Consider the following 23781-nt stretch of genomic DNA (forward strand, 5'->3'; position numbering starts at 1 on the left):
TAAAATTACTAAGCAAAGTCCAAGAGTCTAGATTAAAAGTCTAAAGAAATGATGAAAAGCAAATATTTAAAAAAAAAATATGTGGATGTGATGAGGACCAAAAAAACCTGGCCTAACATTACAAACCACACTTTCTGGTAAAAGTGGAAGAAGGACTAACAAGCATCCAAACTTCCCAAAACACTAATTTGTTGTAGCCTGAAAGGCAAACAAAATAAGCCAGTTACACATTCATTGAAGGGCTGGCAAAAGTCCTGTCACCATAGCAACCCCCTCAATGGGCCTGTTTTGCTTGCACAAGCTTTCTTGTCTATCCCAGCCCCAAACTGCTGAATAGGAGGAGCTTTGCTTTGTCCATTCCTCATTTATAACTTGTTGAGAGCTAAGGGGAGGGAGGAGTGAGCCATCTCTGCTGCACGCTGTCTGCCTGAGTTGCAATTACACCTACAAATGCCTTCTGTGTTGTGTGGTGGCTGCATGCTGCCTCTTAAATTCCTTTTGGCTGTTTGTGTTAGTAGAAGCAACTACCAGAACCTATTATGTTGGGATTGTGGAGGAGAACTGGGACTATGCACCAACTGGGAAGAATCTGATTACAGGACAAAGCCTCACAGAAGATGAGTAAGTCCCTCAGGTTTCTGGTAAATCAGATCTCATGATGTCTCTAAAGAAAAATCCTTAGGTCACCAATGTTGTCTTAAATGTCTTAAGTTGTGCCGTCACTGAACTTTAGTTAAAAAAACACAAACTTTTGCTCGTGTGGCTGCAATATACATTTAAGGCTGGATATGACTTCTATTCAAGTCAGTGGAGAGACTCCCACTGAATTGAATGGGAGTTGGATCAGGCCTCTGCTGTTGTCTAAAATGACTTATCTCTCTTATTGCTGATACAATAGGGTGGGGTGCAGGCCCTGAATGCGTGCTGTGATGTTTATTGAAGGGTGAATTTCAGGTGTTGACAGTTCTCAAAAAGGATTAAAGGGTTTTTCTTATTGCAGCTTTACTTTACAAGGATTGGTGTGGGAAATCAGGTCCTGGGGAGCCAAAAAATCTTACCGTGTTATAGGTGAAACCGTAATATATCGAATTGCTTTGAACCACCAGAGTGCACAGCCCCACCTCCCCGGAGTGCTGCTTTACCACATTATATCCAAATTTGTGTTATATTGGGTCATGTTATATTGAGGTAGAGGTGTATTTCTGTGAGCGCTGGCCCAAGGTGACGTCACAGTTTGCCACCACTAAACACAGCTTTTCACAATGAAAACTGAAGAGAATCTTTTGTAAATTGGTGAAATTTGACAGACTGGAAAAACTGGTGTGAAATCAATAAGGACAAATGCAAAGTACTGCACTTAGGAAGGAAAAAACAGATGCACAATTACAAAATGGGGAATAATTGGTTAGGTGGTAGTATTGCTGCTGCAAGGGATCAGGGGTTATAGCAGATCACTAACTGAATATGATTCAAGAATGTGATGCGGTTGCACAGAAAGCTAATATCCTGGAGTGTATTAACAGAGATATGATAAGAAAGACACAGGAGATATTTTTCTTGCTCTGCTTGGTACTGGTGAGGCCTGAGCTGAAATACTGTGTCCAGTTGTGGGCATCACACTTTAGGAAAGATGTGGACATATTGGAGAGATTCCAAAGGAGAGCAAGAAAAGTTTAGGAAACCTAACCTATGAGGCCCAGGTGTAGGAGTCCACACTAGTAAACTGTGATGCCAGTTCAGAACTTTGTACTGTTGTAGAAGTTAGAGATGGAAAAGACCTCTGGGAAAGCTATCTAGGCAATGCCAAGCCAATATAGGATTGTTCCCTACACCCATAGTGATATATTCACGCTAGTTTGAAAAGTCTCAAGCAATACAAGGAAAAGTATTTTTTTAAATAACTTAGGTGGAAGACATATGCAATTTTACAGTTAATTACCATTAAGTACCAAAAATGCAGTATTAGCAAATGAAAAAAAATGGACTTATCACTTTTTGTTTTAGCATGGATGTGATGGTTACGGAGAAGGAGGTGAAGAAATGGCATAACACTCTATAATCACTGTTTCTGGTAAAAGAGGAATGACTAACAAATGAAAGTCTTCAACTTTGAAGAAAATGTTGTGCAAATTCATTCACGCTCCCAGAAATCTCTCCATTTTGCAGAATTTGTAAAACAGTAGTTTGACTGCAAAACTATAAAACTATGTTTTCAAACAGCAACTTCACAGAAAGTGGACTCTTTTTCACTCACAAAAATTATGACATTTTAGTGAGAAAAAAATAATAGTGCTGGGGTGATAGAACTGAAAATGGTCCCATGTTCCTGTGAGCATTTTGGGAAAACAGGACCAGTTTTGAATTAGCAACAAAATGTTCAGTACTTGAGTACTTAGAACGTATTGCAACCATTTCACCCCAATCTAATGGGCATCCAAATGTAAGAAACACAATGAGGTTGTTTCTACTAGTTTTCACAAGAGCTTCACAGGTGTACCCATTGTTGATTGTCTGTTACATTTCACCCTGCTGTGACTGATTCATAAATAGTATGAGTCTGCTACAGTACTGAGGCAAGAAAGGGCTTTGTGTTTTTGCTCAAGCGGAGAGGTTGTGCAATTAGTTCAGGAGGCCCAGGTTTTATTGCCTAGGGTTATCAAGAGAGTCATTAACATACCTAGACTGCATGGTGGCTGCTTGTTCTCCACACGTGAATATATTTCAGAGTTTGTTATTTGGAAGGGAGTAGGGTGGCCAAATCTTTCACTGGGAAGGCTACGCAGTTGTGTTACATATTGGAATTTCTCACTTCCCTGCTCAAGATAGCGGAGGATTGCTTCCCTGCTCTCATTCCTAAGATGGAAGAACTCTAATGAAAGGAATTAACTTCAGATGGGGTGCAGAATATTTATAAATCTCACACACACCAGGAAGAGTTTGTATCCACCTTGCAGAATGTAATGTTAATGATTTGTGCTCTCTGGCCTTGGGACTATTTGAATACTAACCTGTACAGTTTGCTGTTTGGAGCAGGGTGCCCATTCATGCACAGGACTCTCTGAATTTGGTTGCATGTACTTTAAAGTCAGTGACATTAATTCACATACCTATTTCAAAGACAGAGAAACTTTTTGTTAAGGATTTTAAGTTAACTCTTTGCTTATTTTTGTAGTCTAATTTTTACAGGACATTACTTCCTAAGAGTAATTGTTTAAATCTTTTAAATAAGAAATTGATTGCTAAAGGTATTAAGCCTTGCAGGATAATCCAGTCCCATAAAACCTTTGGATTCATGCCATTCCAGATGACATGGACAACAGGGCAGTACCTCTTTGAAAAGGTAGCGTTCTGCAAATAATAATGCTTAGTACTTACTATACACAGTCATTTTCATTTTCAAACCTTGACTGATTAATGCTCACAACAACCCTCTGATGTAGACAGGTAAGTATTCTTACCCCAGTTTTACTGATGGGGAATCTAAGACATAGAGGAGGCAACCTAAACTGGGTCTCTTTAAAAGAGCTAGTGCACACAGTTAGGGAATGTTCCCTTTTGAAGCTAGCTGGTCTTCAAAGCTGGCCTGAATTCTCATCCAGTGCAGTCCTAAGAACATAAGAATTGTCATATTGGACCAGACCAATGGTCCATCTAGCCAATATCCTGTCTTCCAACACTGGCCAATGTCAGCTGCTTCAAAGAACGGCAATTATCAAGTGATCCATCCCCTGTGATCCAGTCCCAGCATCTGGCAGTCAGCGGCTTAGAGACACTCAGAGCATGGGGTTCCATCCCTGACCATCTTGGCTAACAGCTACTGATGACCTATCCTCCATAAACTTATCTAAATATTTTTAACACAGTTCTAGTTTTGGCCTTCACAGCACTCCTGGCAACAAGTTCCACAGGTTGACTTTAGGTTGTATGAAGAAGTACTTCCCTTTGTTTGTTTTTAGACCTGTTGCCTATTAATTTCATTGGTGACCCTGGTTCTTATGTTATGGTTAAGGGGTAAATAAAACTTCCTTACTCACTTTCTCTATGCCATTTGTGATTGTGTAGACCTCTATCACGTCGCCCGTTAGTCATCTCTTTTCCAGTTGAACAGTCTCAGTCTTTTTAATATCTCCTTATATGGAAGCTGTTCCATACCCTTGATCATTTTTGTTGCCCTTCTCTGTACCTTTTCCATTTCTAATATATCTTTTTTGAGATGGGGCAATCAGAAATATATGCAGTATTGAAGGTGTGGGTGTGCTATGGATTTATATAGTTATATTATGATGTTTACTGTCTTATTATCTGTACCTTTTCTAATGGTTCCTAACATTCTGTTCGCTTTTTTGACTGCTGCTGCACATTGAGTGGATGTTTTCGAGAACTATCTGCAATGACTCCAACATCTCTTTCCTGAGTGGTAACAACTAATTTAGACCTCATCATTTTGTACGTATAGTTGAGATTATATTTTGCCATGTTCATTACTTTACATTTATCGATAGTGAATTTCATTTGCCATTTTGTTGCCCAGTCATCCAGTTAGTGAGGTCCCTTTGTAACTCTTTGCAGTCTACTTTGGACTTAACTAACTGAATAATTTTGTATAATCTGAAAATTATGCCCTTGCTGTTTACCCCATTTTCCCAGAAGATTTATGAATATGTTGAACAGCACTGTTCCCAGTACAGACCCTGGGGGACACCACTATTTACCTCTCTCCATTCTGAAACTGACTATTTACACCCACCCTTTGTTTCTATCTTTTAACCAGTACTGATCCATGAAAGGACATTCCCTCTTATCCATGACTGCTTACTTTGCTTAAGAGCCTTTCATGAGGGACCTTGTCAAAGGCTTTCTGATGGTCCAAGTACACTATATCTGCTGAATCACCCTTGTTCACGTTTTGTTGACCCCCTTAGAGAATTCTAAGAGATTGGTGAAGCCTTTACACAGGCCATGTGGACTCTTCCCCAACAAATTGTGTTGACCTGTGTGTTTGATCATTCTGTTCTTTCCTACAGTTTCACGCAGCTTGCCTGGTACTGAAGTTAGGCTAATTTAAGTTACATACCACAGTTAGTAGCTTTGCAGTTTCATTATTATTTTTTAATTTAACAGTTCATCCAAAACTTCCTATTGACACCTCATCTGAGACAGTTTCCTCAGATTTGTTACCTAAAAAGAATGGCTCAGGTGTGAGAATCTACCTCACATCCTCTGCAGTGAAGACTGAGGCAAAGAATTAATTTAGATTTTCTGCAACGGCCTAGTCTTTCTGAGTGCTCCTTTACTGCCTCGATTGTTCAGTGGCCCCACTGATTTTTGGCAGGCTTCCTCTTCTAATGTACTTGAAAAACTTTTTGCTGTTAATTTGAGACTTTTGCTAGTTGCGCTTCTTTTCAGCCTGCCTAATTATACTTTTACACCCGACTTACCAGAATTTATGCTCCTTTCTATTTTCCTTAGTAGGATTTCACGTCCAATTTTAATGCCTTTTTGCCTCTAACTGACTCTTTTACTCTGTTCTTTAGCTACTGTGGCATTTTTGGGTCCACTTACTATTTTTTTTAATTTGGGTATACATTTAATTTGAGACTCCGTTATGATGTTTTAAAAACTTTCCTTGTAGCTTTCAGGCATTTCAACTCTTGTGACTGTTCCATTTAACAAGCTTCCTCACTTTTGTATAGTTCCCCTTTATGAAGGGAAGTGCTACTATGGTGGGCTTCTTTTGTATTCCTCCCACCATAAAAATGTTAAATTTAATTATATTATGGTTGCTACTTTGAGCAGTTGACCTATATTAATCTCATGGACCAGATCCTGTGCTCCACTTGGGACTAAATCAAGATTGGGCTCTGAGGCCCCGTGAGGGTAGAGGGTCCCAGAGCTTGGGCTTTAGTCCGAATTCAAACATCTATATGGCCCAAGCAGGCCCTAGCCCTGCAAGCCTGAGTCAGCTGACCCAAGCCAGCTGTGGCCATATGGATGTGCTGGGGAAAGCTCAGGATACACTCAGTGGATGCTCTCTTGCATTATGCCTCTGAAAAAATGCCTCCAGGCATGGGTTCTTCAGTGAAACTCCTCCCCAGCCTGACCAATATCTCTGGTCCCAGACACAACCCTAGGGAACCTCCATCTTGCTGTGTCCAGTTATGCCCACTGGATGCTGCAATCTTATATGGGTTTATCAGTTTAACAAAGAGATTGATATGTTCCAGGCTTGTTATCCCAAGGGGAGTCTCTGACATGCTTCTACCAAACATACTGCTTTAGGTAGAATAAACTAACAAATTTATTAACCACAAAAGATAGATTTTAAGTGATTATAAGTCCAAAGCACAACAAGTCTGATTTGGTCAGATGAAATAAAAGCAAAATGCATTCTAAGCTGATCTTAACACTTTCAATGCCCTTACAAACTTAGATTCTTCACACCACAGGCTGGCTGGTTGCCCTCAACCAGGCTCTCCCCTTTGATTGCTTGATGGTGATGTCTGTTGATGGAGGTGGAAGAGAGAGGAAGAGCATGGAAAACGGCTCTCCCTTTTATCGTGTTTCTTTCTTCCCTCTGGCTTTGCCCCCACCCCCTTCAGAGTCAGGTGAGCATTGCCTCATTGTAGTCCCACACTGACCAAAGGAAGGGAGATGACTCACTCGAGAGTCCAACAGATCCTTTGTTGCTGCTTAGGTCAGTGTACTTTGTTCCTTTAAGGCTGGGCTGGGTTTTTACCATACATGCCCTGATGAGGTGTGAACTGCCCTTCTGTTCCTGGAGAGTTTTTCCTGGACTTATTTTAAGCCATGAGGACACATTTTCAGCCTCATAACTGTATACATGAAATTACAACCTATAACATTACTATAACAATGCTCAGTGCATCATGAGCCTTCTGAAAACACCCGACATGACAAACTGCATTGGATACCATACAGTCATATTACAAGGATGAACATGGGGGTGCAGGGTGTTCCCCTGAGATACAGAGTGTCACGGGGAAATTTTAAGGAAACAAAGCCTAGCATATAAGTGAAAGATATATGGGAAGGTGGGGAAAGCATGGGAAACAGAAAATTAAAGTGTGGAAAGCCTGACATAGCCAGAGCTTTGAGGTGAAAACCTTGAAAATGGTGGTTGTTAAAAGAAGACTAATGCTCAACCTTCATGACGGTAGTAATATGGTGGCCATTAAAAATCCACATTTACCTACAGTTACCACTCAGTTGTATGTAGATGCTACAGTTAGTCTCTAGACTAAGTATAGGGGGAAACTCAAACGACCCCTGTCTGGTAACTGTTAGCAAATGTTATCATGATGCCAGGAAATCTTGACAATGGTTAGGTTGTTGTTGTACAGATTCCACTGCCTGTCATGCTGACCAGTATTGTCCCATTGTTTATCCTTATTTCCCCATCTGTTTGTATGCATCCATTGTCTCTTGTCTTGTACTTAAATCTTAAGGTTCTTGGGGCAGAGACTGTCTGTTTGTTCTTCGTTTGTACATCACCTAGCACAATGATGCTCTGGTCCATGACTGGGGCTCCTATGTGCTATGGTAATATAAATAATATATATAATGACAAATGCTGACATTTCAGTGGAGATCACTGTAACGTCAAGTGACAGCATAAACTCAAAGGGCCATTGGAATTGCACCAGAGAGGAATCTTACTCCAAATCTCCAGAAGCTATTGTATCGATACTGGGCGAGTCTTGTTTTTTGTCATGGTCAAGGTCTCTCTCTCTTAGGGTTTTCTATAGTACTCTTCACTGTGATAGCTACAATGAACAGCATAACTTGAAATCCAGATAATTTTTGCTACAATCAAAGTTGACATTTATATAAGAAAAATGCTAACAAATTAAGGTCCTCATGCTGAACACTTGCATACTCAAAACTTCCGCCATGTAAATGCCTGTTTAATAGATATCTGTGCTGGTGCAGTAGTTTCACTATGAGTTAACAGATGGTTCCTATCCTGTGATTGTTAAACTTGCCAATCTTAAATCAAGTATTATGACTTTGAGATCAAAGGCAACCTAATCTCATTTAAGGTGACAATCCTTGGCAAATACTCTTTGTGACTGATGGGTGAAATAGGTGTTGACATTACACTTAACTCATAAACATTATTGTATGACCTGAGTATCAGCATGGCTAGTTGTAGTGTCCTCTGGGTGAAATATTTATTGCTGTAGCGTTTTACTCACAATTCCTTTTGGAATAATATATCAATTATAGCACTTATGAGGGAATGGGAAGCTGAAATTAAATCAGTAATAACTCTAAAAGGCTGCAGTTTGTTCCCTTTTGATAACTCCTTGAAGTTACATTCTCCTCCTCCATCCATGTGTGTAAGCAGAAGTTGCCTGCTGGGGCTTAAGAATTGCTAGAAATGATAAATTGGGAAAATGAAATCAAGATGGCCTAAGGATTTGCATAGAGCCCAAGCTGCCAGAGTCTGAACAAGGCCTTCAGGGCCTGATTTAGCAAGGCACTTAAGCAATGTGCATAACTTTAAATAAGTGACTGGTCTAACTGAAGTCAATCGGACTGCTAGTGGCAGTCAGTTTCCAACCAAATACCTGTGCAGGCAAACAAGAGGAGGCTAATAAGACAAGTCCTGAGCATGTTTGCAGGAGGAAATGTAGGATATTTATTCTCTCCAGGGAGTCTAGAGATTTTTGTCTACAGGGACAACTCTACATACCGAACAAGGGATTGCCAATGATGGAACGTTATCATGATTGCAAGGAGTGCCAGTTGTGGTCCTGCCTGAAGAAAGAGATGCTCTTTGCAAAAGTTGCCAGGTGATGTCGTATTGGAGGAGAAGAGTCAAGATCTGGAAAGGCAGCTAGTGAGCCTGTTTAGCTAGAGAAGCAAAAGAGTGTTGGACAGCCAGATTGAGGCAGCACACTGCAGATCTATCTGTAGAATGAACAGGTTTCCAGGAAACAGAAGAGAGTGGAAAACAGAGAGAAGACTTAGCTGTTTGTAACCAAGCAAAGACAGAGAAGCAGGATTTTACACAGCCAGAAGCAGATGGGCAATCTGTACCCACCAGAAGAAAGAGGACTAGGGTGAATGAATGCATGTAGAGGTATCTAATCACTTTCAGGCAGTTCATGCAGAAGCTACAAAGAATATATTGGAAGATTCAGCTGAAGGGAAAGAACAGGGATCTCCACTGGACACACCTGTGGATGGATGCTCAGCCCAGCTGTTGAGAATGTCAAGCATACCCAAATGAAGACCACAGACAAACCTCAATGAGGACTTGATATTAAGGAGAGTGGACAAGACATTCTGCAGGGGACAGAAGGACAGCCAGACCATACACATCACTGAAAACCTGGATGGGATTCTGAAGATTGTGGGCAAGACTCCATTGGTTATCATAGAATCATAGAAGATTACGGTTGGAAGAGACCTCAGGAGGTCATCTAGTCCAACCCACTGCTAAAGCAGAATCAACACTGACTAAATCATCCCAGCCAGGGCTTTGTCAAGCCAGGTCTTAAAAACCTCTACGGTTGGAGATTCCACACCTCCCTATGATGATGTATATTGGCATGAATGACACTGCTTCATGGAACATCGAAAGCATCCAGGATCTTAGAAAGAAGAGGAAAGGTCTGATGACTCTTCTCAGGGGATCCTTCCTTTCCTGTGAATGAGAGAAGACAGACAGCAAGAAGATGCTGGACATAAACTGTTGGCCCAAGTACGTGGTATAAAATAGAGCAGTCTGGTTTTATGGAACATTGGTCCACCTAAGGTAGAAGAGGGTATGTGACTTGAGCTATCTCCAATCTGAATAGAATGGGAACCAATCTTCTGTGTAGCAGACCAACTAGAGTAGGTAGGAGAATTTTAAACTAGCATCTACAGGACAGGGTGCTAAGAAGGAAAACAATAAGGTCAAGCATAAAACTCATATTCAAGATACCATGAATGTAAAATATCAAGGATCAAAAGGATATAAAGAGAAGAAAATTCTTCAGTTGTTTACACACCAATGATAGCACCTGGATAATACAAAAGAGGAATTAAAATACTAATTTATTAAAAGACATTGATAAGACTGGTCTTACTGAAACCTAGTGGGATCATTCATGTGAACTGGTGTGTCCAAATCACTAGATACATTCTATTCAGAAGGGATAGAATGGATAGAAGAGAATAGAGGTTGGTGGTACTTTACATTAAAGATACCATTACGGCTTTAGAGTAACTGATAGTTCAGAAGGATGGGATCTGAAATGTTTATGCATCATGAACTAACTAATAAATCACAGGATGGGCACTACCAGGGGTCTGCTATAAACCTCAAATCAGATGAAGGAAACAGCCGAGCAGTTCTTTACACATCTATGTACCAATGTGTCAAAAGAAAAATTATGTTATTGTGGGAGATTTCAGTCTGTGGGACATATGCTGGAGGTCTGATGCTACCCCTAGTTTCAATGAATGGTATAGGTTCGATCTAGACAAAGATGATAAAATTATCAATCATGATGTAAAAAAGGCAGAAATATTCAACGTATGCTTCTGTCTATATTTAAAAGAAGGATGATGTATTCTATTATACAGAAGAGTCGTAAAAGATTGGCCAAGGCGCACTCTAAACGAATGATGGTTTTTAACAAATCGTGGAACACTGGGAAAGTTCCTGAGGACTAGAAAAAGCTAATGTTGCTCCAGTATTTTAAAGCAGTGAATCAGATGACCTGCAAAACTAACAGGCCAGTGACCTTAGCATAGATTCTGGGCAAAAATTATGGAAAGGCTTATATGGGATGCACTCAGTAAAAATTTAAAAGATAGCATAATTAATGCTAGTTAATATGGTTTTATGGAAAATAGTTCTTGTTAATTAGACATCATTTGTGGCTGCTAAAGGTAACTGGATTGACACAATATTCTTAGATTTCTGTAACCCACTTGGTCAAAAATTGTGTTCTTTTTTTTCCTTGCAAAATTTGGATTGTTTGACAGAAATTAAATACTGAAAAATTTAAGCCAAACCCTCAAATATTCAATTTGTAATATTGCTGCAGTGCTTCATGGGAGTTGTAATTCAGGTCTTCATCCTCCTATTCTCATCCACCGATCAAATGGAAGTTATGGGCTTGAAGGAGAACTATGCTGAGGTTGTTTAATTTGTGTTATGCAGGAGGTCAGACCAGATGATCATAATGGCCTCCTCAAGCCTTGAAATCTACGAAATCTATTAAACTGGTGCCTGAATTAATTCATCCTCTTTTCCCAGTGCTAGAGTGGGGACTATGCTTTGCTTGCTTGCTTTTATGGGCCTCCTGAGCAGCTGGGGATCAAGCTGTGGACTTTCTTCCTTGGTCTTCTTTTGTCGAAGTGGGAATTGAGTGATGAGCTTCTGGCACTACACAGAAACCCCTAAATGGCAAGACCTCAAGCAGTTGTTTGTCTTGCTTGTGCTTAAGGCCAGCCCTCATAGCATGACAACTACTGTTACATAGGAGGAAACTTTCATCAATGTAGTACAGTAGTGTAGGAGCTGACTCCTCAGCCTTTATTCGGGTTGAGTAGCTCTGAATGGTCTCCCTAAGTTCAGAGGAACCACTTGCATGAATAGCAAGCACCAACTTTTGCGTAACTTTAAAAAAAGAGTAATTCTGTCTTTAAACTATTTCCCCCTCCATTCTGTAGACATGCGAGTGAGTTTGTGAAGAGAGGAGCCAACAGAATAGGACGTATTTACAAGAAAGCTGTTTATAAAGAGTTCACAGATGGTACCTACACACAGGAGATCCCCAAGCCATCCTGGCTGGGTTTCCTTGGTCCAGTCATGAAGGCTCAAGAAGAGGATATCCTCGTTGTTCACTTAAAGAACTTTGCTTTCCGTCCATATTCTCTGCATCCACATGGTCTCTTCTACTACAAAGATTCTGAAGGTAAACACCAGTTCTCAGCTTCACTCCACACCTGCCCCTTCTGCCTTCTCCTCCCTTGCCCTGTCCTCCTTACTCTGCTGCCTCTCCTTTTCTTTCTGTTCCTAAGTAATTCCTACCACCACCCCACCCCAAAAAACCCTATGGTGCTAACTTTATGTTTGCCACCCCTCACATTATTTCACTCTATTTAGTGTTTTATACCTCTTCCCCCCGACGTTATCTGCCTTGTCTATTTCAGCAATATTGTCTCATTTTTCCTTGTATTCCCCTGTCTTTGCTTATTTCTTTGCTTATTTCTTATATTTAGTCCCTGCCCCAAAGAGCTTGCAATTTATCATTTTGTTCTGTATTTGCACAGCACCTAGCACAATGGTCGATGACTGGGACTCTAGGTGCCGCACTCATGCAAATAATAAATAATCATTTTGTTCTGTCTCAATTTCTCTTTTTTCCTACCCCCTTCCCTTTGTGCAGTGAATATACTGGATAAGGGCCTGGTCCAAAGCTGATTGAAGTGAATGGGGAACTTTCCATTGACCTTAATGAACTTTGTATCAGTTCCTAATAAACTGGCCAGTATCATTAACCAGTAACTTAAAAAAGGAAAATTCTCATTTATTATGTTTTTTCATTTTTAGAAAATAGCTTCTTCCTGCCTTGGTTGCTTTTCTTAGTAAAATGTGAACAGTCTAAATCTCCTCTCTAGTCTATATGAGAGATCTTGGCTCCAGCAATGTGTTCTCTCTATATATACACAACTCCCAGGGGCAAATGACTAAGCTTCTATAGCTCTTGTGGGGCTATAACATGTGATGTCATTTGCACAAGGAGGGATATTGGTTAGAATGCAAAATTACTGCTGTGTGCATTTCTCCTCACCTCCGTCATCAACATTTTCAACAATTTTAAAGCCAGCTGGGATAATTACAATCACCTAGTTTGACCTCTTGCATAACACACATCACAGAATATCACCCAGTAATTTCTGCACCAAGCTCAATCATTTGTGGCTGACCTTGAAGTGAATTGAAAAATACTATTTCTTTTATCTTTTTTACAGTGCAAATATTTGTAATAAAAATAATATAAAGTGAGCACTGTACACTTTGTATTCTATGTAATTGAAATCAATATATTTGAAAATGTAGAAAAATATCCAAAAATATTTATAGTAAATTTATTTTGGTATTCTGCTACTGTGTGATTAAAATTGCAACTAATCAGAACCATTTTTTAATCTCACGATTAATTGCGACTATTTTTTTTAATCATTTGACAGCTCTAGTTGCCACTTATTTATAACTGAAAGAAAATCATTCAGATTCAGCATCACAGAAGTGTGAGAGACCTGACCTGGCTTCTTTGGACAATTCCAGTGAGAAACTGCAAGATGCTGAGTTTAGCTAGAGGCTGTTTTTGTATCACAGTGGAACAACGTGTACAAAACTTTCATCATGAAACCTCAAAGTTGTGCCAGGGTCACCAAAAAGTTTTCTGAGTTTTGTGAACTTTTTAGCAACTGTGGGTACAAATGGGCCTGAATCAAAATCCCCATCAACACCCCAAATCTTGAAAGTATTGAATTCAAAATCTAACTCTGCACTAAATTTTGAAAATGGCTCTATGTATTGCGACAGAATATACCCTGTGCTCATACCCTACGTACTATTGTAATATGTTTGGGTGAGGTATGCAGTGTGAGGCATCATTTAAAAAATCATAATTTGCTGATGAGTAATACCATGGCAAAATGCACATAGCCGCATTGTATACGTGAAGTTATAAACATAACTTGAGATGACTAAAAGTATATTTTCCAGTTAAGTCTGGGGAATGACTAAACCAGTTTCTCAGAGACAAAGGGCAGGCTGACAGCTCAGCAAGGTGTAAACAAGGCTGATGGACTATTACTTCTAAAGGGCATCCTAGGTTACACAGCTACTTATTAGTCTGGATTTTGCCTCCGTAAATCACATCTGTGATAACAGGCTAGGCCAAAGCCCCAGATTTAAATATCTCAAATTAAATGGCTGGGAATAGGATGTTTCATGGGAGCATATGCATGCATCTGGGTGTGGGAGCCAGGTGCATGGGCCAGTCCTTCTGTCAGCTGAAGAGCTGCCGTTGCAGATGTCTTAGGTAGCTTGTGCAGATTTTTATACGAGCAGCAGCAGGCACAGCTACTAGCATGGAACTAGCATGGAAGCAGACAGACAGTGTGTCTTTCTGCACTGTGTATGCTTCTACCTTTTATTCTTTGATCTGTAGAGGCAACCTCTCAAAACAGATCAGGTGTACATCAATGTTACCAGACATGATGTCCTTTGAAAATTATACTTACTAATATTGTGATGGCTTTTTATTCTGGAGGCTATGCTCAGAATTAAGTCTTGATTTGTAAATGATTCTGTGTTTGCAATTGCTGCTGTCATTGGTCTGTTTGTGAAATACTTTAAGTTATTTCCAAAAAATGTAACAAACAGAAGAAATTCCATCCTTATCTAGGGTAACCCATTTTCCCAATATGTTTGGCCTTAAACTCCCTTTTTCTTATATTAGGTGCCCTCTACCCAGATGGAACAAGTGGCAAAGACAAAGAGGATGATATTGTTGTTCCTGGTGGAAATTATACATATACATGGCCAGTGAAGAAAGAATATGCCCCCACTTTGGCAGACCCAACCTGCCTGACTTGGATTTACCATTCGCACATTGATACACCTCGAGATATCAGTTCTGGGTTAATCGGACCATTGCTGGTTTGTAAAAAAGGTACAGAGCTGAAAATACTGAGAATGCCCTTCTGCCTGTTTTGGCTTCTAAATAATAGTTTTTGTTTACAGGTGTTTATTTTTTAGTACTTTCCTGTTTGTTTGCTGTTTAGGAAGTTTAGATGACTCCTCGATACAAAGCACTGATGCTGCTAAAGGCTTTGCCCTGATGTATAGTATTGTAGATGAAAATCTCAGCTGGTACATTGATGCAAATATAAAAGCTTTCTGCTTGGACCCAACCACAGTTGACAAAGAGGATGAAGGTTTCAAGAACAGCAACAAAATGCATGGTGAGCAGCCACTATCAAGCACAACCTTGTCATGCAGTAGCGACTAGACTGTTTTCATGTCTGTAATATATTGCTGTTCCTTATAGATGCTTTTTAGATGTCTTTCCTTTCTCTGTTTATTGGAAAGGCTGAGGGTGGGCCAGACTATTAACCCATTGTACTTACAGAAAGCCTCCCCTCAAGTCTATAAGCAGCATGGTATGTAGGGCACAGGATCTGAGGAAGGAAGCCTGGCTCCTGTGTCCATCTCTGCCACTGGCTTGCTGTTTGAACTTTGGCAAACGGCTTAACCCCTGGGTGCCTCAGTTTCCCCACCTGCAAAAGAGAAATGATGAGACTGACCTTTTGTAAAGCATTGTGAGATGTACTGCATAAAAACACTACTGGAAGTGGTGAGTGTCCAAAGCTCAAAAGTGCTTTACAAATAATGAGCCAGATCCTCAGCTGGTATAAACTGGCATTGCACTATTGCAGTCAGTGGAACTACAGCCCTTTGTATCAGCAGCAGATCTGGTCTAATGAAGTGAGCTGTGGCACTGTAGTCTCTTTACTTGTGGAGAAGGTGAGGTAGAGAGAGATTAACTTAACCGTTTCCAAATCTGAGTGCCCACAGTTAGGCCCTAAATCCATATTTACACACCTAAATAAATGGCCAGATTTTGAAGTTAATGGAAATGTGGAATCCCCATTAATGAGGGCTTTTAAGAACAGGTTAGACAATACGCTTGTCAAGGATGGACTAGGATACTGGGTCCTTTCTGAGCACAGGGGGATGGACTGAGGATGGACTACATGACCTCTCAAGGTCCTGTTCAGCTTTACATTTCTATTATTCTGTGATTTTCAGAGGTGTTGCATACCCACAGTGTCCATTAACTTCAAAATCAGGCCATTTATTTGCAGATTTCAGTGAAAACATAGCCTAAGTGACTTCCCAAGATCACCCAGGAAGTTTGCAACAAGTAGCGGTAGAAATCCAGGTCTCTTGATGCCCAGGCCTGTGATCTTAACTTCAAAGTGCTCCTTCTTCTTTCCTACCTGGAACTATTGCCTCTGTTTTTCAGTCGTAGCAGCCGCTCATCCTTTCAGAACAGTTCTTCAGCTGCAACTAATACATGCTATTAATTATTTATATCTGTTTTATCGTAGTGACTAGTCATGGACCAAGACCCCACTGTGCTATCCCCAAAGAGTCCCCAAGACCCCACAGTCCCTATCCCCAAAGAGTTCACAATCTAAGTATAAGAAAGAATAGACTAGATGGATACAGACGAGAGGGCACAAAGAAATACTGAAACAATATTGGCGAGCATGAGGTCTCTGCACATTAGCGGCCTAACCGTTGTCAAGTTTTTTGTAGGCATAATGGAAAAGGAGACTTTTGAGGGGGGTTTTAACTGCCTACTTTGGATAGGTCTCAGCATGGACATTCTGCGGGTTTATTTTAAGGACCAGGCATTTATATTCTTTGAATAAGAGTCACTAGCAATCTGTGCTTCTCCTTTGTATCTCATGGGTTGTGTTTTGTTTTGCTTTTAGCTATTAATGGTTACATTTTTGGAAATCTCCCCAACTTGGAGATGTGTGCTGGTCAATCCGTGTCCTGGTATTTGATTGGAATAGGTAGCGAAATAGACATCCACTCTGCGTATTTCTATGGCCACACCATCATTAACAAAGGCCACAGGGCAGACGTCGTCAACCTATTTCCAGCAACCTTCATTACAGTGGAAATGATTGCAGGGAATGTTGGGAAGTGGCTGTTAACCTGTCAAGTAAATGAACATTTACAAGGTACAGTGATACAGATCTGGCAAATCCTTCCAGAAAGATGCCAAGTTAGATAATTTATAGTACCTGTTTCAGACTAAAAAAGAGATCTCAACGAGGAGAAGTAGAATTGTGGGCCTACATTTTCCCAGGACAGTAACATCTTACACTTACTTGTTTCATCAAATAAATCTCATGAGTCTGATTTCAGTCATTGACAAAAAGCTATATGGTGCCAAATCATCAGCGAGTGAGGATGATTCACACAAGAAGGGCGTGCCAGATCCAGCCCTAGTTCAGTACTTTTGGTGCATATTGGGGCTTTTGATGAGCAGTGAATGCAGGGTCAGGCCCTTTGTATGCACTGTCTTGTAGAATATAGACTGAGGTGAGCAAACTTTTTGGCCTGAGGACCACATCTGAGAGGGGGAAATTGAATGAAGGGCCATGAACGTAGGGCTCGGGCAGGGGGTTGGGGTGTGGGAGGGGGTGTGGTGTGCAGGAAGGGGCTCAGGGCAAGGGGTTAGGGTGCAGGAGAGGTGCAGGGGGCTCAGGGCAGGTGATTGGGGTGCAGAAGAGGTACGGGGTATGGTAGGTAGCTCAGGGGGTCGAGGCTCAAGGCAGGGGTGCAGAAGAGGTGCGGGGTGCAGCAGGTGGCTCAGGGCAGGCGGTTGGGGGCTCAAGGCAGGGGGTTGGGGTGAAGAAGGGGTACAGGATGCAGCAGGGGGCTCAGGGCAGGGGACTGGGGTGCAGGAAGGGTATGGGGTGTGGCAGGGGGCTCAGGGCAGGGGGTTGGGTGCTCAGGGCAGGGGGTTGGGGTGAGGGGTGCAGGAGGGGCTCGGGGTGCGGACTCCAGCCTCGCGCCGCTTACCTTGAGCGGCTTCAGGGGGACTCCCTGCCTGCCCTGGCCCCGCACCGCTCCCGGGAGTGGCCAGCACCACGTCCCTGTGGCTCCAGGAGGGAGGCAGAGGGCTCCACGCACTGCCCTCACCTGCAGGTACCTCCCCTAAAGCTCCCATTGGCCATGGTTCCCCTTTCTCGGCCAATAGGAGCTGCAGGGGGCGGTTTCTGCAAGCAAGGGCTGCACGCGGAGCCCTCTGTCCCCCCTCCCCCAGGGGCCGCAGGGACATGGTGCCAGCCACTTCTAGGAGTGGCACGGTTCTCACAGCACCACGGGGGTGACAATCCTGGATCTGACGGGCCAGATCCAGCCCATGGACTGTAGTTTGCCCACCCCTGATATAGACTCTTTTACACTTAAAAGATGTCACGTCAGGTAAAACATTTCATACTTTTTCTGTTTAAAGAAATCTGATAAAAGTGGTCTGTGTTTCTAGGAGGCCAGTGAGAGGCCTTTGCATGAAAGAACTTACTATTATTATTAAGTATTGTTTGTATTACACAAGAGCCCATAAGTACCCAATTGGCTCTGCGTCTCATTGTCTCAGCACTGTACAAACCTAATATAAGATAAAGTCCCTGTTCCAAAGAAGTTACAATCTCAGAGTCTGATCCAGAGACTCCCACTGGCTTCTATGAACTTTGGATCAGGCAATCAAGGCTTGATTCTGTAAGTTGCTGAGTGCCTCCCACAAGATGCTGCCCACCCTCTCCATTCCTACTGAAGTCAGTGAGAGGTGAGGATACGTCATACCTTTCAGGAGGTGCTCAGTGCCTCAAAGGACCAGACCCTAAGGGCCAGGTTCTGCCATCCTTACTGAAATCAATGGGAGTTAAGCGCATAAATACTTTTGAGGATCTAGGCCTCTGACTAGTCCCTTTGATTTCAATGGTATTACTGTGAAATACAAGTAACAGTGGTAGAATTCAACCCCATATAAACTGGGGAACTCTTTCAAAATATAATTTTATCCGAATAATCTGTCATTTCTCACAGTCCATGTAGTTCACCTTCCTCTACTGAAGCTAATGTACATTAACTTTGTGCAAAGAGATGCCTGAAATGGTGAAACTTGCACTGTCTTAAGAACTGTTTGTGGGTTTTTTTCTACACTTTAGCTGGTATGAAGGGGCTGTATAATGTTCAGATCTGCCATAAAAATGTTTCTCAGCCTTCATTGACTGGTCAGGAAAGAAGATATTTTATTGCTGCGGAAAGTGTGCTATGGAACTACGGCCCTGAAGGCTATGATAAATTCACGGGGCAGGCCTTGAATACCACTGGCAGGTATGTATCCCAGCCTTTCATTCAGACTTTTAATGTAAAGAGTATGGGTGGATTTTCACACCTCTGTAGCAGATTTGTACACTGGATTACCATTCATTAAAATGGGTGTTCAGCTCCCGTAAATCCTTTGATAATCTCAGCCATTCTGTCACAGGTTGCCATAATGTGAAATCTTTTTTTTAATTTCTGTTGATGATGATGATGATGAGATTTTGTGCTAGGATATTGCCCAGAGACCCTAATCAGGATCAAGGGCCTATTGTGCTAGGTGCTGTACAGACACGTAGGATGACACAGGTCCTGCCCTCTAATGTTTACACTCTCTTATGTCTTGCCTTGAGTTAGAATGTAACACAGAGTGAGCATGGATTTGTTAACTTGGTTTTCTAGATATATTAATACATGTAACTGGCCCTTTCATGCCAAATAGCATGTATCTCACTCCTTTGTGTTATAACCCCAATTTATAAACAAACTTTGCTCACCCATGAAATGTAACCAGCCGAAGCCCTGATGAGCCACACCTGGGTTGAATCAGTTGATCCCAGGGTAAAAGGTAGCGAGAAGCTGCAGGAGTGTCAGGTTGAGAAAGTAAGCGTAAGACAGCAGTGCCAGAGCTCCTGCTAGATAGGTGGGGCTTACGATTTTGAACTCTGTGCAGGGGACTCATTGAGGACCTTTTGGATTAGTTTGTGGTTAAGGACTTTTGAGGTTTGTGTGAACTTTATTTGACATTAAATCAGTCCCAGAAAGGGCTGCTGTGAGCCACAGCAGAGACTGTCTGGAGCATGTAAGGGTATATCTGCACTGCAATTAGACACCTGCAGCTGACCTGTGCCAAGTGACTGGGCTCATGGAGCTTGGGCTAAGAGGTAGTTTTACTGCAGTGTTAACATTCAGCTCTGGGACCCTCCTATGTCTCAGGGTCCTACAACCTGGGCCCAGAAGTCTACTGCAGTGAAATAGCCCTGCAGCCTGAGCCCCGTGAGCCTGAGTAAGCTGCATGGGACAGCCGTGGAGTTTTGATTGCAGTGTAGACATGCTCTAAGGCTAGAGTGACCAGACAGCAAATGTGAAAAATCGGAATGGGGTGGGGGGGTAATAGGAGTGTATATAAGAAAAAGACCCAAAAATCGGGACTGTCCCTAGAAAATTGGGACATCTGGTCACCCTACCTAAGGCAGCGGTGGGCAACCTGCAGCCTACGGGCTGTATGCAGCCCATCAGGGTAATCTGCTGGCTGGCCGCCAGACAGTATGTTTACACTGACCATCAGCAGGCACAGCCGCCCACAGCTCCCAGTGCCTGCAGTTCGCTGTTCCTGGCCAATGGGAGCTGCCAGAAGCAGCAGCCAGCATGTCCCTGTGGCTTGCGCTGCTTCCTGCAGTTCCCATGGGCCAGGAACGGTGAACCGCGGCCACTGGAAGCTGCAGGTGGCCGTGCCTGCGCATGGTCAATGTAAACAAACTGTCTCACAGCCTGCCAGTGGTTACCCTGACGGGCTGCATATGGCCCATGGGCCGCAGGTTGCCCACCACTGCCCTAAGGTAAGGGGCCTAAGAGGGGCTAGTAAGGGCAGGGTACCTGTAATGGGACCCCTGGCCACGAGGGAGTGCTCTGTAAGCAACCACATCACTACACCTCTCATCTAAAAAGTGACTCCTCCAGTTGCTCTACACCTCAACACAACACTGGAGCACTGGTTCAGTACACACACCTTGTTGAAGGAAAAGGCCTGGGCAGAGACTATCGAATAGTGGAAGTAAATGTGTGGCTACTCAGGTTGTGTTGGTGAGAGGGTTTTGGCTTCTTTGACAATGAGCTGATGTTCCAGGAAAGAGGATTACTGTGATGAGACGGGCTCCATCTATCAAACAGTGGGGAGAGCATCTTTGGACATTGTCTGGCAACCTGATTATTTTATTTGGTATATGCAGTCTGGTCAAGCCAAGCCACAGCATTCTTATCAACCATGTTCAAGGCACAAAGACCTCCAGGAAGTGGAGTCATTTTGCAGTCCTCACCAACGCATGTCATGGTTTGTGGCTGCCCACATTGACATGGTGGACTGTCTCCAAAATGCCACTGAAATTCTGCTGCAGCACAAATTCCATGTCCGGTACAAAACCGGTTGAGAAGGCTCCATTGCCTTTATGGTAAATCAAATGTGGATTAACACTGAGTGGGGTCTGAGACAAGATAATTATTTGTCACTTTCTCTGCGCACCATGAAGCTTGCTACATGTCCTCTGCCGTAAATCACTTACCTGGTAAATTTATCCACAACAGGTGCTGTGAAGGCGGACAACCATATGCTGGATTAAACAAGGCTTAAGTTAACATTAGATGTGGCATATTACACAATTTTGTCATGAGCTTTGCTATACTTTCCTCTCTGCAAACATTGGATGGAATAATATTGCAGAGAACCCGTAACCATGGTAGACGAGTAGATTTAAGTGTGCCTGGAATAATATGAATGGTGCAATTAAGTTATACATCAATCATCCTTGTGTGGGATGAGCCAGCCCATACTGAAGTGCACTCTGCCACTGAGTAACAGAGTACCATGGCTGAAGTGCATAGCGTTTGGGTGTTGGCGCCTCGTGTCCTTCTGGCCAGTTTTCCGAGCAGATTGTTGTGCCTTTTGACCTTTGTTGCTGTCTTTTTAAGATGGTCACAACTAAGGTCAAGCAGCAAAGAATCCTGTGGCACCTTATAGACTAACAGACGTTTTGGAGCATGAGCTTTCGTGGGTGAATACCCACTTCCTCAGATGCATGTAATGGAAATATCCAGGGGCAGGTATATATATGTGTGCTAGCAAGCAAGCTAGAGATAACGAGGTCAGTTCAATCAGGGAGGATGAGGCCCTGTTCTAGCAGTTGAGGTGTGAAAACCAAGAGAGGAGAAACTGGTTCTGTAATTGGCAAGCCATTTCACCAGTTTCTCCTCTCTTGGTTTTCACACCTCAACTGCTAGAACAGAGCCTCATCCTCCCTGATTGAACTGACCTCGTTATCTCTAGCTTGCTTGTTAGCATATATATACCTGCCCCTGGATATTTCCATTACATGCATCTGAGGAAGTGGGTATTCACCCACGAAAGCTCATGCTCCAAAACGTCTGTTAGTCTATAAGGTGCCACAGGATTCTTTGCTGCTTTTACTGATCCAGGCTAACACGGCTACCCTCTGATAACTAAGGTCAAAACGCTCAACAACCTGCTTGGAAAACTGGCCGGAGCAACATGGGGTATCAATGTCCAAATGTTACACACTTCAGCCTTGGTACTCTGTTACTCAGTGTAGGTGAATGTGATGTGGAGAGCTTTAAACTAGGTCCTACATGGAATGGTGACAAAAATCCATCCAGTGTGCATCCAGGCTCAAATAATGAATGACAGGTGAAAGGGGCTAATTTCTGGAGAAGAGACTAGAAATCACAACTGCATTGAAAAGACGAGAGGAAAAGCAAGAGGGCACTCATCAAAATATCTTTGATGCCTGTATGTAAATGCAAGTAGTATGGGAAACAAGCCAGATGAACTGGAAGTCATGGTATATGAATAAAATTATGACATAATTGGCATTACAGTGACTTAGTGGGACAATTCCCATGATTGGAGTACCAGCACTGAGGGCTATAGCTTGTTCTGAAAGGATAGGTATGGGAAAAAAGGAGGTGTTGCGCTGCACATCAAGAATGTATACACTTGCTCTGAGGTCCAAGAGGAAGTGAGCGACAGACCTACCGAGAGTCTCTGAGTGAGGATAAAAAGGGAAAGAACAACAGTGATGCTATGGGTGGGGGTCTGTTATAGACCACCACATCAGGGGGAGACAGTGGATGAGTCATTCTACAAGCAGGCAACAAGACTAACACACATGAGCTAGTGTTAATGGGAGATTTTAACTTTCCTGATAGCTGTTGGAAGACTGTTACAACAAAACATAACATAGCATATGTCAGGGACAACTTTCTCATTCAGAAAGTTGAGGAAACAACTAGGAGGTCATCCGTTTTGGATCTGATTTTGACCAACAGGGAAGAATTCGTTGCGAACATGAAGGTGGTCAGGAACTTGGGAGGAAGTGATCATGATCTGTTAGAATTCAAGATCCTATGGAAAGGAAGACATGAGAACAGCAAAACAAGGACACTGGAATTCAAAAAGGACACTGGATTTCAACCAACTCAGAGAAATAGTAGGCAAGAAGTTCCATGAAAACACCAATTAGGAAAAAAAGGAGTCAAAGGGGGCTAGCTGCCAAGGTTGGCAGTTCCTAAAAGATGTAATACTGGAGGCTCAACATCAAGCTGGTCTGACGCAGAGAAAAGATAAGAAGCACCATAGGAGGCCAATGTGGCTGCACAAGGAGCTTTTTAGTTATCCAAAAACCAAAAGGGATACATACAGGAAATAAAAGGAGGGGCATGTCTCCAAGGAAGTATACATGGGAATAGCATGAATGTGTAAGGAAAAAATCAGGAAAGCCAAGGCAAAGAATGAGTTATAGCTGGCAAGAAATATTAGAGACAACTAGAAGGGGTTCTTCAAACACGTCAGACAAAAAAGAAAAATCAAGGATAGTGTGGGTCAGCTGCTCAATAGAGAAGGTGGGCAGACAGCATGGATTTACTAAGGACAAATCATGCCAAACCAGCTTGATTTCCGTCTTTGACAGGGTAACTATTTTGGTGGATGGGGGAATGTGGTGGACATAATATATCTGGATTTCTACAAGGCTTTTGTCACAGTCCCACATGACATTCTGATAAGTTGGAGAAATGCAGGCTTGACAGAACTACCATTAAAT

At 42.3% G+C, this 23781-nt stretch overlaps 1 protein-coding gene across 1 annotated transcript in view; it reads left to right on the top strand.

The window, feature by feature from the left end:
- The first annotated feature begins 394 nt into the window (after nt 1-394).
- Nucleotides 395-23781, top strand: part of HEPHL1 (hephaestin like 1) — a 60849-nt gene continuing 37462 nt past the window's right edge. Inside the window, 7 exon segments of the mRNA XM_030559679.1 lie at nt 395-498; nt 500-621; nt 11695-11939; nt 14499-14711; nt 14824-15003; nt 16543-16797; nt 18793-18961. Coding sequence (XP_030415539.1) covers nt 451-498; nt 500-621; nt 11695-11939; nt 14499-14711; nt 14824-15003; nt 16543-16797; nt 18793-18961 — 1232 coding nt within the window. The 5' untranslated portion in view covers nt 395-450.

The sequence above is a fragment of the Gopherus evgoodei genome, chromosome 1 (genome assembly GCF_007399415.2).
Source record: "Gopherus evgoodei ecotype Sinaloan lineage chromosome 1, rGopEvg1_v1.p, whole genome shotgun sequence".
Classification (NCBI taxonomy): Eukaryota; Metazoa; Chordata; order Testudines; family Testudinidae; genus Gopherus; species Gopherus evgoodei.